The following is a 15000-nucleotide window of genomic DNA, read 5'->3' as shown; positions in this document are numbered from 1 at the left end:
GTTCCACTGACTTCAGTAGGACTACTCATGAGTAAAGTATAATGCATGCTGAAGTGTGTGCAGGATTGAGGCCCAAGAATATAATAGTAAGGTGTATTTTAGGCATTTTATACAAACTAGAGGAAGACTAATCAGATATAAATAATTTAGTATGATTGGTACACGCTACTCAGGTGAGGAGAAAACACCAACTGCCACTATTTCACATATAATCAGACCGCTAATGACAGATTGTTCTCATTGATAAGCCATGCTCACAATTAAACTTTGTTTTCATTATAAGTAAGGAGTATCTGGAATGCACTACTTCATATCCTGAACATTCTGTTTTAGGCAGATGATGGTGTTCATTTCACCCTTTCTTCAACCTGACTTAGCAGCATTGGGGTCGGTATGGAGAAGATAACATGCCTGTATTTTTTTTTTTTAATAGAGCTTTCAGTTTGTAACTAAGCAGCTGTATGTTAGGAGACAAAACTGAACAGCCAACTTGTATTATATATCACATAATATGCACTTTACAAATATAGTGCCTTTTCAGAGTAGACAAAACTAAATTTCCCAGTACCACAGTGCTACTATTCTGGTAATTTTGAAACTCTGATGTCTAGCACAAACCCATAACCAGAGAGTGCAGATGTATCTGCCCCAAAAGAACAAGTTTAATGAAAAGATCTATTGTCCAAGCAGCAGCTGAAGAAAAATCACTAACAGGGTGGTTGATGCTGTCATAAAATAAGAATCCCCTTTGGTAAATCCTGCTCAGTGGAAATTGTGAAGAGTGAACCATTCTGTGGGTGTACTGCTTTCCAAGATCACTGTAAACTTTTATTATGGTAAATTTCTGAAATTCTTGAAATTATCATTAGTTGCTTTGAATAATGTTGTCAATATTAGCCACAGTGATATTAACAGGGCCAGATATCACAGAGATGGGTGCATTAGAAACAACTAACAGATGCTATATTATTGTTTCTTATTTCATTAGAGATGTAGAAAATGAAGTGATATAAAATATAACTTGAAATGTATTCTTAAAGAAAATATACTTAACACTTTCACTAAGTTGATTAGATAATTAAATTGAGTGAGTGTGAGCAAGAAAGTGTTACTATGACATTTATGTAGCACAATGACATGGCAATGTGGAAGCTGAAATGTTGAGTATGTTATAATATGCTGTGTGTTTGTAAGGAATATGTTGGTCTTCTGATTCAAAAAGGTTTTTTATTTTCATTTTACTTTTTTAATATATCTTGTTTGTCAAAAATGGTAAGATAAGAAAACTAAATAATTCTTTTACATCAACAGTAAAAAGTAAAGATGGTAAAAGTTTTAGTAGATTCTGATTAGGGATGTAAAATATTAAACGGTTAACTGGTAAGTATTAGTCTTACCGTTAACCTACCCTAACTGTTAATTGCGGGTCTCAAACTGGTTCTCCTGCGCCGGGCCGCATCAGCCCGACCTGAGCCCTGGGAAGCCTAGGAGCTTCGCAGGGGCTGGCCAGCAGGTCAGGGAGAGTGTGTTTAGGCTGCAGGCTCTGTTGGGGAGTTAAGTAGTCCCCAGCCTCCCCTTGTGCCACTGGAAGGGGTTCAGCTGCGGAGGTGGACAGCGCACTGGTCAGTGAAGAGAAGGGAAGCTGCTGCTGGGGTGGCATGGAGCATCTGTGGATGCTGCATTGGGACAAACCAGGTAGCTGGGGCCCCTCTCCCTTTAATGGGTTAACCGATATAATTTTAATAGTTTAAATGGTTATCTTTTTAAATGATATTTACATCCCTAGTGCTGATAAAGGATCACTGAGGATTTTTTTTGCCGAACTCTATACAACTTACGGATCTTATAATTATTTTTCAGTGACTAAGCTGGTGGCGGTCTTGAGCTCTAACTATGAGCTACACTCAAATTACTATAACATACAAATAAAATATTAATGGGTTAGCAGATATTGGTAAGTCAAAAACTATTAGTAAGGATTTTAAGGAGAGAACTAAGAGTTAAGAGGTTCTAAAAACTTTCCAAGTTTTTCTTTTACCACATGATAGTTTAAAATTAACTGTAATCAGCTCATACAAATTGAACAGATATTTAGTGTAGGTCTGACTGAGCTGCATGCACGATATTACAACAGGCAATGTATTCAGATGTGTACCTGTTTACATGCTTAGCTATGTTTATGATTTTTGTGTGTGTTAGATCGGGGTGGGCGAACTTTTTAGCCCGAGGGCGACGCTGGGATTGTAAAACTATATGGAGGGCCGGATAGGGAAGGCTGTGCCTCCCCAAACAGCCTAGCCTCTGCCCCCTCCCACTTCCCACCCCCTGACTGCCCCCCTCAGAACCCTTGACCTATCTAACCCCCCCGGCTCCTTGTCCCCTGATGCTCCTTCCCGGGACCCCTGGTCCCTATCCACACACCCCTGCTCCCTGTCCCCTGACTGCCCCACCCCCTATCCACGCCACCGCCTCCCGGGACTCTCATGCCTTTCCAACCCCCCCTGTTCCCCGTCCCCTGACCGCCCTCCCAGAACTTCTGCCCCATCCAACCTCCCCGTGACAGGCCCCCCGGGACTCCCACACCTATCCAACCACCCCCTGCTCCCTGTCCCCTGGCTGCCCTTGGGGACCCCTTGCCCCGGCCCCCTTACCATGCTGCTCAGAGCAGCATGTCTGGGAGCCGCACCACCCGGCCAGAGCCAGACACACTGCTGCGCTGCCTGCAGGAGCACGCACCCCCGCCGCCTAGAGCGCTGCCTGGGCGGCGTGGCGGAGGGGCCAGGGGCTAGCCTCCCTGGCCGGGAGCTCAAGGGCCAGGCAGGACAGTCCCGCGGGCCGTAGTTTGCCCCCCTCTGTGTTAGACTATTTAAAATGTCCTTAATAAAATTTAAATTCTTAAAAATTGCTACAAATAAAATCATTTTTTTGTGTGATTGCTCATGTTGTTTCTGAGAAACTACACTATAAAATCCAGTTAATTCAATATAGCTACCAAGTGTCAAAACTAGGAATATGGGGATTCAGTACTGTCACAAAACTAGTGGAACAGTTGCTTTGTGTTACTCTCCTGAATTATGACAAAATGTTTGATTGCTCATATTATTTGTGAGCCTCCTGTAGTGATCATTTATGCTAGTCCAGCCCTACAGCTGGGCTGAGTTTGCCCAAAGCAAAGGAAGAAAACAGAAAGCAGTGGTTTCCTTTGACCTGTCCCCACTGCAAAAAAGTCAGTGATTCAGCTGGGAGGGGTGTGGTATGCCACTGTCTCCAAGACTCCCCATTAGAGGGTGCAATGGGAAATGGGTAAACTGGGTGTGCCTTGTGGTTGGCCCAGTCTCCAAGATTGTTTGGGCTGAAGGGGGAGGAGGGACACATTACACCACTGGTGGTTCAGCTTCATACCCCACTTTAGTTGCTGTGTATAAACTCACCTCCTTATTAGCTTGCCCAGTTTCTATAGTAACCATAAGAGCAGTTGTGGGAAAGATGCCTTGAAATCTCTACATTTTCTGTCCTGCAGAGAGCTCCTTTTGCCTTTCTAAAGAGGATTTTCTGATACTGATACCTTGGCTGGCTCCTGTACTGAAGCAGCAATGCAGGGAGAAAGGAAGGTCTGCTTCCTGCAGAGGTCTCTGAGTGCCTTGCTGGTGTCCCCTAAGGTGCAGGAGGTGAAGTAGTGAAGGAATAACTCCCTATAAGCTCCAATAGTATCAGCTAGAGCCACTGGAAAAACACAGTCCTGTCTTCAGCTGACCCTCACTCTCAGAATATCCCAGCTGTTTCATTGGAGCTTAGGTTGTAGCATATTAGCCACAACTTCTCTATTGGTCATGTGACCAATCTGGCATGCTGTAGGGTTCGTAGCTGCTGTTCCAGGATCTCTGTGGTCAGTCCGGAGCTCTTCCCTCACACTCCATTCTCAGCAGAGAGGACATGCTATGAGAACAGTTGAAGCAGAGCTGGGGTAGGCATCAGAACTCCACAGCCCAAATAAAGATGTCCACTACTTATAATGGTTTGCACAGCCCATTGATTTTTAAGCATTCAAGTTGAAGCTCCCCATAGAAGGAGCTAAAGATGCCATGCAGTAACTGTACCAAGAGAATCGTGAAGTGTATTGTGTGGGTTAAAGCATTATCCTTAGCTGAAGTGCTAAGGTTTCCTTATGTGTCAGAGCAGCTGTAAACAAGGAGATTATGCCCAGGCTCACATTTTCAGGCCATGTAGACATCCAGAGCCTTCAACCAGAGATTTCCCAGATAACTCATGGGCTGGATCAGTGAGACAGCTGAGGCCCTGGAGAGTGATAGAGGTGCAAGATAGCTGCTTCTGGGAACGGGGAGAAGTTCCTTTTCTTAAGTTTCTGAAAGAGATTGTTGCTTCTGTGCTGTATTCATAGATTTTTAAAACCAGAAGGGACTATTATGATCATCTTGTCTGACCACCTGCATAGCACAGGCCCACCAAGTGAATCTTGCATTGAGTCCATAACTCCTGGTTTAGTGATAGCTTATCTTTTAGAAATATATGTAGTCTTCATTTAAAGATTTCAAGTGATAGAGAATCTCCCTACTTCTACTCAATATTTCCCTGCTTATGCATCTGAAGATCACATTTGCTTCCTTTAGCATCACATCACACTGTTAGCTCATGTTTAGATAGTTATCCACCATGATCCCTAAGACAAAATTTTCAAAAGCACCTAAGTCCTATTTTCAAAAGTCACTTATGCATCCAGGAGCCTAAATCCCATTGACTTTCAATGGCACTTAGGCTCCAATTTTCAAAAGTTCCTAAGTCCTTTTGAGTCAGTGCTTTCCAAACAATAGTCCATCATCCTATAAGTGTTACCTATGTTCTTGGTTCCTATAAACATCTCCTTGCATGTTTGAGTGAGCCCAGTTTACCATATAATACAGACAGCTCTATAGAGCTGACCTGTCATTATTTATCACTCCAACAATTTTTGTCATCTGTAAACTTTAACAACAATGATTTTATATTTTTTCCAGGCCACTAATAAAAGATATTGAATAGCATTGTGCCAAGAGTAAATTTGTCTCATCCCTGTTCAAGGAAACAAATTACAGTAAGGAAATACCTGAGTCTGCCTCACTGATCTCTACTTCAGAGCGAAAACTGGCCTGCAAGGCCCCAAATTCTGCTGCTACTAAAAAAAGGGGCCACATTTGCACCCCATTCTCTGCATTAGGGACCTGGAATGAAAGCAGTTGAGGGAGAGTTGGGGCAGACACCGAAACAACCCAGCCCCAGTAGAGAGATCCACCGCTTCTAAGGCCTGTTGCATGGCTGCTGGTCAGAGGCTGAGACTGGTTGCCGTGGAGTGGACAGGGACACGAGGACAGATCATGAGTGGATGATGGGCCATTACATGAATAACCACATTGCTGGGTCTCATCTTCAGAGGGACAGATTTAGCACCCTATCCTATATGGTATTGTGCATCTCCTGTGATGGCTGCTGAACATCCATTGATTCCCAATACTTACTCTAAGCCTCACAGAATTGGGACTCTTAGTTTGCTAGCTCCTGGGATAGGACTGGAGCCCTATATGATTCTGCATGTCAGGTTTGGGATTGTGTACTAAATAAAACATTTCTAGCATCTTATAAAGCATTGTTTAGATGATAATTGCCATTAAAAAGTACTTATGAGATTTAATGTTGCCTGTGAAATTTGCCAGCTTGTTCCTCCACGTGGATGAGACCTCTCCTTACCCATTACCAGATCCTTGCCATTTTTCATAGGTCTCTTTCCTCATATAGCCGCCTCTTGAGTAAACTAAACCCATTTTTTCTGCACTGATATCACCATGCCAGCTATCGAGGCAAGGCTCCTTGGTGGTGAAGTATGGGTAGCCAGCAGTTGGTGTTGGGGGGTGATTCCTGGGATGTATTACCTCACCTCTCAACTTCTTTCCTTGTGCTTTCTGAACTGGGTGCCCCTCACGTTGTAAGAACCATTGACCACAGCATCATATTCTGGATTTGTAGGTGGTTGGCCAAAAATGGGGAGGGCTGGGATTCAGATAGGGTGCAGTCAGGATCACGTAGGAAAGCAATGAGGGTGTGCACTGGAACCAGCTTATGCTCCTTATCAGTGCCATGTAAGGGAACTGTGGATGACCAAACATAATCTATTTTGGGGGTAATATGGGATATCAGGAAATGGAATGGTGTTGATTAGAGTCAAAGAAGATCGGGCTAAGTAGCAGTAGCAGAAGTTTCCAGAAGCCAGACTAGAGTGGTCAGAATTTCCCCCCCAACTCCTTTTGGTGCCAAGTAGGACAGGGCATAGTGGTATATTGTGTCAGGTAGTCCTTGCAAAATGATTAGGTTGAAATTTGGATTGTGAGTGGATAGAGGTACATGGTTTCTCATTGGCACTTGGGAGGCAGGAGAACTCAGTCCCCTTCAGGGAAAAAGTTAACCAGTCAGGACTGATGAAGGCTTAATAGTGGTACAATCTCAGCATGAACGATTTGCTGTTTTGTACTGGTAGGCATTAAAAATTTATCTGGATGACCTCTGGGGTGCCGGTCGCACCATGATGGAACCTTGCGGCTGGATATTTGGAATCCCTTGTCAACCATTTAGGAAAGGGTAGAATGGCCTCAAATTTAGCTTACAAGGCCTACCTTCATGTTTCTTGGGCATTACAGGTGGATTTTATGTTCATAAAGGTGCAGCCAAGAATTATTCCAAGAGTTTTAGGAAGCAGGTTGTGATAATCAGACAATTAAAAAAATGCATACATACTGGCAAAAAGAGGTTAAAAAAGCAGTTGCTAAGGCAAGAATGAAGGCTGAAGAGGAATTAAAAAGAAAATTGGTGGAAGATGATGGCAGGAAATTGGTTATAGGTTGGCAAAAAAAACAAAAAGGAATCATGAAACACAAGATATGAATAAATCTGTGTGTGTAGGATGGGAACTGTATGGTGATTAACCCTACAGAGGTAACAGCAATATGGAAGCTGTTAAATGAGAAGAGAAAGTTACACGAGCAAGCATCATCGACAATTATGGGGAAGCCTCAAAAGGTATTGATCTCTCTAGAAGAGGTAGAAGAAGCACTGAATATGGCGAAAAATGGTAAACCAGCTGGTGAAGATGAGAACTGATGATATGATCAAGGCAGTTGGAGATACTAGAATAAAGTGGCTTCATGGATTGTTATTTGTTTGCTGGATTCAAGCTAGAATACCATATGACTGGAGAACAGGATTGATTGTGCCTCTTTGGAAGGGTCAGGGTGATGCAAATGATTCAACCACCTATTGGGACATCACCCTGTTACGTCAGCCTCTCAAAGTCCTTGAGAGAGTTTTGGAAGCAAGGCTGAGGTGCAAGGTGAAGGACAATATAGGGGAGGAGCAACATGGCTTTAGGAAGGGAAGGAGTACTATAGACTCAATATTTGCAATGAGACAGAAGTTTGAAAGTAGTGTAAATGGAGGGCATAACTGCTATGTAGCATTTGTTGATCTTGAGAAAGGGTATGGCTTGATTCCGGAGGAGTTGGTGTTCGGGGCATTGAGAGAGATGGTAGGAGGACTTCAAGAACTGGTGGTGATAGAGGAGCTGTATCAAGGATCCAGGGCTCAGGTGATGACAATGTATGGAATTTCAGACAGTTTTGAGGTGACAGTGTGATTGAGACAAGGCAGTGTACTGATTTGCTTCTCTTCATCCTAGTTATGGTGTTAATGAGCAGGAGAACCAAGCCTCTGGAGATGCAGGGAAAACTTATGTACAGTGATGACTTGGCCCTTTTGGCTGACAGCAAAAATTAATTGGTAAATAAGGTATAAGAGCAGATGTCTGTGTTCTAAGGCCATGGTTTGAAGGTAATTACAAAGAATACTGAAATTATGCAAGTAAAGGAGGTGGAAGAAGAGCTTCTGAGTTGAAGTTTCAGGAGAGAAGTTGAATCAGAAGACAGAATTTGTGTACTTAGTGCCATTCGGAGAGAGATCTGGAGAATTGAAAAGAGGAATCAATGCACATGGGTGGCAGTGAAAAAGATGGCAGGAGTTCTGTGGGACTGTCAAGTAAGTAACAAACTGAAAGGAAAAATGTATGCTGAGTGTGTTTGCCCGTGCCTGCTCTATGGTTTGGAAATGGTGGGTCTTACGGAGATGGAAGAAAAGAAGATACAGGTAGTAGAAAATAATATTCTGAGGAGAATGAGTGCATGGGGAAGAGGAACTTGTGACTCTGTCATAGGCTGGAGAGGGCATGTTTGGAGCGGGCTGTACATGTGATAAGAATGGGAAAAGAATGATCAGGAAGAGGACAGCAAGAAAGGACATGGAAGACTGAGAATACTATGGAAAGACTCTGTCAACAGGAAGTTTGAAGAGAAAAAGACTGGAACTCTGTGATCTTCAAATCTGTGCCATGGACCAGAAGTAGTGGCAAAAAATCTCAGGAACCTTCGGCCCTGTGTAAACGAGAAAAGGAGTCGCGAAGTGAAGTATGAAAGGTGCAGCCAATATAGCTATTTTCCTGAAATTCATACGTGTGTGGGTGTCTGTCTTCCTTCCACCAAATCCATAACAACTCTTCACGAGCATATTTTTTGAGAGTTTACTAGCACTAGCTGGTATAAGGTGACAAGTTATTTTTAGAAAATACACTCCACCCACTGAAAGTTCAGGGTTTTGAACAGAGTGGGGTTTTTTGTTTTTGTTTTGTTTCAAACCTTCTTATAGTAAGTGGTAGGATCACAGAATGAAAGTCCCTTTTCTAGACTTCCATCTATTTGCTTCTTGTGAATGACCTAGCAGTAGATCTGTTAACAATGTCAACTATGAAGGTCATCTATTTATACCAGCCTCATAAAGGCCAAGCTGTAGTCTGCTAACCAGGATTACTTAATTATGTAGACCCATCTTTGATGGATATGAGAGACATTCTAAACCAGTGTGTCTGGGTGTTTGTATGTGGTGGAAGGGGGGAAGGGAGGGCAGGGTGTCTGCCATGAGCACAGCATAAGTACACATTGTTTGGTTAATCAGAGAGTTCATTTCATTTCTTTTCTTTGTCACAGTTTTGCGCCTCTGATTGTTCATCTTGCTTTTTCTTCACGAAAATGAAGAAAATGATTACATGCTTCCTACTGCTGTTTGGACAAACTCTACTTTTCAGTGCCTCCGCCAGGGAGAGACATCTTCCACCAACATTTTCAAGCCAAAGAAATGGTGCTAACCCACAAGGTACTTTACTTGGTGAGTTGTAATAAGCCTACCTCACACACAAACTATAAATGCATGGCTTATTGGCCTGATGTTGGCTGGGATAATTATAGTAAAAGGGAGTCTGCCATCTGCAGGGGGAATGAGAGAGATTTTGGTCTATGTGTTTGTTGTTGGGAGAAGGAGTTTGCTATCAATCTGCTAGACCGTGGTGGCCAGCCTGTGGCTCTCGAGCCACATGCGGCTCTTCAGAAGTTAATATGTGGCTCCTTGTTTTGGCACCGACTCCGGGGCTGGAGCTACAGGCAGCAACTTTCCAATGTGCTGGGGGATGCTCACTGCTCGGCCACAGGCCCTGCCTCCACTCCACCTCTTCCCGCCCCCTCCCCTGAGCTGCCATGCCCTTGCTCCTCCCCCGAGCCTCCTGCACGCCACCAAACAGCTGATCGGGAGGTGCGGGGATGGGGAGGGGGAGGTGCTGATCAGTGGGGCTGTCGGAGGGTGGGAGGCGCTGGGAGCCGGGGCGGGAGCTGATGGAGAGCTGATGACGTACTACTGTGGCTCTTTGGCAATGTACATTGGTAAATTCTGGCTCCTTCTCAGGCTCAGGTTGGCCACCCCTGTGCTAGACCAATGTAATTTATTTCTAACTGGTGTGTGTTTTCTCCAAATAAATGTGTGATATGGGACTATTGCATTGGAGAGAGACCCTGTCTCACCTGTTTAGAGAGAGGATGTTTATGTGAGGTCCTGTCACAGCTGTCTGACCACTGCACTTTTTAGCAAGTTCTAGCTGGGCGTGTGTGCTGGGATGAGGGAATTTGTACCAAATGTAATCAACAGCTGATGACAATGGACATTATTGTCTCCTATTTAGACACTCAGAGATAATCCCTTCATTTGCATCATGTTGATTTTCTTCAGATGGGTAGAGATTTCCCCTGCTGTGCTGGGAAGCTGTGGAGGAGACGAACATTTCGCTAGTGGCTGGACTCTCTAGAGCTGCCCAGTACATTTTCATTGATCATGGATCCCACTTCATACGATAGTGTTCTGGTCAGCTTTTTGGAAGTCGTGAATTAGTTAGGGTCATGTTCAATTACTCACAATCTAATTTAACTGAGTGGATGAACTGAAATATGCCATATTAGAATTGACTTTATAATTAAGGTTGCATTTTGATTCTCTGTTAAAATAGGACTAAAATCCTTATATTTTATACTTTATTAGTGAATTTAGACTCCAGATTTGGTACAGTAATTCTTCGGAGGACAACTAATTTTTCTATGTGATTTTTTTCAGTGTTCCCTTTTGCAAAAGAAACATTTTAAACTGTTCATTCTGAAATTTTGCCATTTTTCCCTCTTTGAGTTCCATTAACTACACATTCAGAAACTCCAACCCCTCCCTCCCATGCATGATGGTGATATTGTGGATATAGGTCACTTCTGAAACTTCAGAATTAAACATATATTTATTCCTTTAATTCATGATAACCTAACTGAATTTCACCAAATTTAGCTGATGGAATTGCTCAGATCTATTAGCTGCTTCACTTTTTACGCTGCCAGCCTGTCTTTCCACTAGGCAGCCTTTAGCTCCAACCTAAATCCCTCATTACCCCCAACACACACATCCCCATTTATCCTTCCTGGGTTCACCATGTAGCATGACCTTAAAGAACCAAGGGGATGTGAGTGGACACTTAGAAGAAGTGTTCGGAAGCATGAGGAAGAAGTAGGTGTTGAGTTTGGTTGTGCGCTGGAGTGGCAGAAGAGAAAGGAGCACCTGAGTTTTGTCAGAGTGGAGATATTCTCCAATGAGCCGCCTGGGGTTATGGACTATAGACTATTTCTTGTTGGGATTGTTTCTTGTTAGCTCTGATTTGTGCTTTCCAAAATGTGTCTAATTTATGAACACCAAAGAAACACCCATATTTTATACTAGATGAAACTTTAGTACTGTCTGAATCTTACTTGTATGGATCGAAAAACGGGGCTTCTTTGAAATCTAGAAACTATTACGTGAATTTAGAGAAACAGCAGTTCGCTAAACCCTGAAATAAATGACAATATGTTATATGGTCACAGAGCTATGGGTGGGGTACTCAATTAATTGTAATGTGATGTAGGAACCAAAGGGTCTGATTCCAAGTTTCATGTATATTCATGGGCTAGACCAGAAAATGCCTTGCATTTCCTTCATTAATTAATGCCTTGTAAAAGTTCCCTGAACAGGAGCTGCTATAATTTGTATCTTGCCCATGCCAAATGGCATAGTGAACCAGAGTTTCCTGAAGAAGCATAGCCCACAAAATTGCTCTGAGGTTTGAAAGGAGGAAGAAATGTATTTACTTAAATAATTTGATTTGTGTAAAGAACTTATCCTTACAGTATTAGGTGCTTTTTACAGGAATTAAAATATACAAACACAAATATTAAAAAAAAAAATCTAAAAAACCCCACATAATGAAATGAGAATCTTCTTGGACTATTAGAATCCTTGTATATTCTACTGATGCACTATCTTGTTGAAAATGATGGTTTATTTATTGAAGGATTAAGCTCTCTTAGGCTGACTGCATGGGAAACATTAGCTGTTATTTAAGGTTGCTATTTTATCTTTTATGACTTCAGAGAAAATCGTGCTTAGGAGTCTGGCTCAGTGGAACATGTTTGGTTGGGTTTTAATCTCTGTTGTTCCTTATCGCTGCCATTTTCAGAGGTTGATAAATATCTAGACTTAATGAAAAATAGTAAGTATAAAATGCTGTCACATAGCCATCATAAGAAAAGACTTGTAATTGTGTAAGGCATGAATGTTCTTCTGATGATCCAGGATACTTTATTAGGTCTAATAGAAGAAGTGAGTTTAAGGAGGGTTTTAGAAGGAATGACCCATGGTGTTTAACTTGTTTTTTGGTTCACCCCAATCTTTCTCCTACATTTCAGAGTATTTTTGTTTTGTTTTGTGTCTGCTTACTTTGCTCCACTTCTCTTTAAAAATTATTAATAATAATAATATTTTCCTTTTAAAGATCTGAAATAAATTTTGTTTGCAAAGGCTGAGTAGCAATGATGTTATTGGAATTCACTCTGGGGAAACTGATCCAGGCATGCTGGACTACTATAAGTTGGTTTAATTTCAAGCTTTTTCCCCCACCATAAAGTTATCCTGTATTCCTAGCTATCAAAACACTTCAGTTCCAATTCACTTCCTTCATAGCACTTTTTCTTTAAAGTTTCTTACAACACAGTAATTGTAGCAAATATACAGTAAGTTATTAAAACTGAGCTGATTAAGAATAGATGTGTGTGTATGCATGCGTGTGTTTGTGTATATATAATAAATATAGTGAAATATTTACAATGACCTAACTTCAGAAAAGTGGTTGTTGCTATAAAAAGTGTTATTGGTTATGTATATGAATGTCTCTCTTGATGTTTAAGCCATGAGATATATCTATATAGTCATGTAAGACCTTGTAGGCTGAGAGGAGGAAGGTAGGATGGCTCATGGAACTGGTAATTATAATGTATAAGTATTGTAGCATGATGAACAGAGCCCCATCCCATGAAGAGAGACACAAGAAAACATGGTCCCGATTCTCCCTCATCTTGCATTTGGTCCAGAAAACTGCTTAGCATGGCCTTCTTTTCTTTTCTTTTTGAGGGGAGGTGGTGCGGGGCAAGTACATCCCATCACCCCGGGGGTGGCATAAGGGCTTGGTAGCCTTGCGGTTAAAGTCAGTATGGGTGCCCTCAGCCTCAGGGATGGGTGGCCTACGGACTGGTGTCAGTAGGACTCCCCTAGGCTGCAGGACAGCACAGCCCAATGGCCAGAGTCAGTAGGAGGTGGGTTGATGGGCCGCCCCCCAAAAAGGGTGACCAGACATCCTGATAAAATTGGGACTGTCTCAATATTTAGTTTCAGAGTAACAGCCGTGTTAGTCTGTATTCGCAAAAAGAAAAGGAGTACTTGTGGCACCTTAGAGACTAACCAATTTATTTGAGCATGAGCTCACGAAAGCTCATGCTCAAATAAATTGGTTAGTCTCTAAGGTGCCACAAGTACTCCTTTTCAATATTTAGTTGTTTGTCCCGCGTCCCGACCGATGTACAGTCAGGACGCCATTTGTCCCGATATTTTGCTTCGGTGGCACTCCGGCTTTTTTGTTGTTGTTGCTTGGGGCAGCAAAAAACTTAGAGCCGGCTCTGGTGGGGGTTGAGCCTGTGATGCCCCCCCATGTGTCCCGATATTTTGTTCTTGTCATCTGGTCACCCTACCCAAAAGGCGGCAGCCGGGGTAGGGGGACCCAGGCCCTCCCTGCTCCACTGAGTCGCAGCCCAGGGCTCTGGTAGTGGTGAATGGGTTCACCACTAAAGTGGCTGATAATCTGCCCACAACACACCGACTGCTGCAGGGACACTGGCTAGTCCTTCCCTGGGCTATTTCCTACTTTGACTCCTGCAGTTGAAGTTGGGGTGTCTTTGGAATCTCTGGGCTACTCGGGAAATGACTGCAATCTCCCTGGGGCATCTGCAGATACCTGGGCGCCTGCCTGGGCCTCGGTGTCTCCTGCTCCTGTGGTCCGGGATCCCGGCTGCTCTTCGGCTGGAGCCAGCAAGGTGCATCCTTCCTTCTCCACAGTCAGCCAGACTGAGCTATGCTGCTCCCTTTTATATTGCAGCAGCAGCTGGAGCATGTCCAGCAGGATCGAGGGGGACATGGCTTCTGCTGCTAAGAGTGCTGCCTTAACTCCTTCCGCTGTAATGCAGGACAAGTACACCCCGTCACAGGAGGGTTGAGATTTTATGTATTGATATTTTCAGCCATTGACAGGAAGACATTACAATTACATTCATATCTTAATACAGAGTTAACAGCATGAAGCAACCTATTATATGTTGACCATATCCTGTTATATTGTTACCATTTTCACCCCCTTTTTTCCCCAATATTATTTAAATACATCCGTAACATGGTGGGTGGGTGTGATCATTCATATTAATTTTTGTCTTTCTGGGGGAAGGGGGGAATTGAATGTTTTCTAAGGATACGGGGTAGTCTCACAGAAATAGAAAGAAAGGAAAACTAAGGGGAAGGAGGGATTATCCTCTTCGTATATTTTTTGACTATCCTATAAGTATATGATTACTGTGTCTATATCAAAGCATCTCAAAGATTTCAATATTTCTAGTATATTGTTTTCCTATGTGAAGTACACGGTTACTTTTATCCATTTTTTGTGAGTTTGTCTGGCACTATTCTCACAAAATGTGTTAAGTCTTCCATAACAATATAGTCTATTAATAGTTTTTTCCAGTGACCTATGCTAGGAATTGTTGCCTGGGTCCACATATTTAAGATTGTTCCTTTTGCTATAAAGAGCAAGAATAGGAATAGTTTGCTTATTTGCAATAGGAAACTTTTTAACCGGCCCTAACAGAAATGTCTTAGAACTTGAACAGGGTTTCATCTCTAATATTTTATTATTTCTCTCAGGATGGTTTTCCAAAATTTTTGTATCATCCAGAAGTCCCATATCATGTATATGAAAGAGGGCCTGGCTGTTTTGCATTTCATACAAATATCTGAGGCAGTATAATATGTTTTATTATATAGAGGTAGATGAACATATGTTTGGTAAACTAAAAAGTACTGAACTTGCACTATTTGGTTAGTAGTAAAGCCAATATTTATCATCTGAATTATCCCATTCCATTCTTTTACTTTTATTTCATATTTACAATCTGCACTCCTTGACTTAATAGCTTCATC

At 42.5% G+C, this 15000-nt stretch overlaps 1 protein-coding gene across 9 annotated transcripts in view; it reads left to right on the top strand.

Moving 5' to 3' along the window:
• The window catches only part of MATN2 (matrilin 2), a 122438-nt gene that overhangs the window by 3536 nt on the left and 103902 nt on the right, over positions 1 to 15000 (top strand). For 4 of the 9 annotated variants that reach the window (XM_075125037.1, XM_075125035.1, XM_075125036.1 and 1 more), the window contains exons 1-2: positions 3579 to 3668; positions 9075 to 9252. In XM_075125037.1, the coding sequence (XP_074981138.1) occupies positions 3594 to 3668; positions 9075 to 9252 (253 nt within the window). In that variant the 5' untranslated portion in view covers positions 3579 to 3593. Of the gene's footprint in view, positions 1 to 3578; positions 3669 to 9074; positions 9253 to 15000 lie in introns of those variants that run through there. The other 5 variants (XM_048841307.2, XM_048841306.2, XM_048841309.2 and 2 more) reach the window with 2 other exon arrangements.

Source organism: Caretta caretta, chromosome 2 (assembly GCF_965140235.1).
Source record: "Caretta caretta isolate rCarCar2 chromosome 2, rCarCar1.hap1, whole genome shotgun sequence".
Taxonomy (NCBI): Eukaryota; Metazoa; Chordata; order Testudines; family Cheloniidae; genus Caretta; species Caretta caretta.
This window is presented reverse-complemented; position numbering and strand designations above follow the sequence as displayed.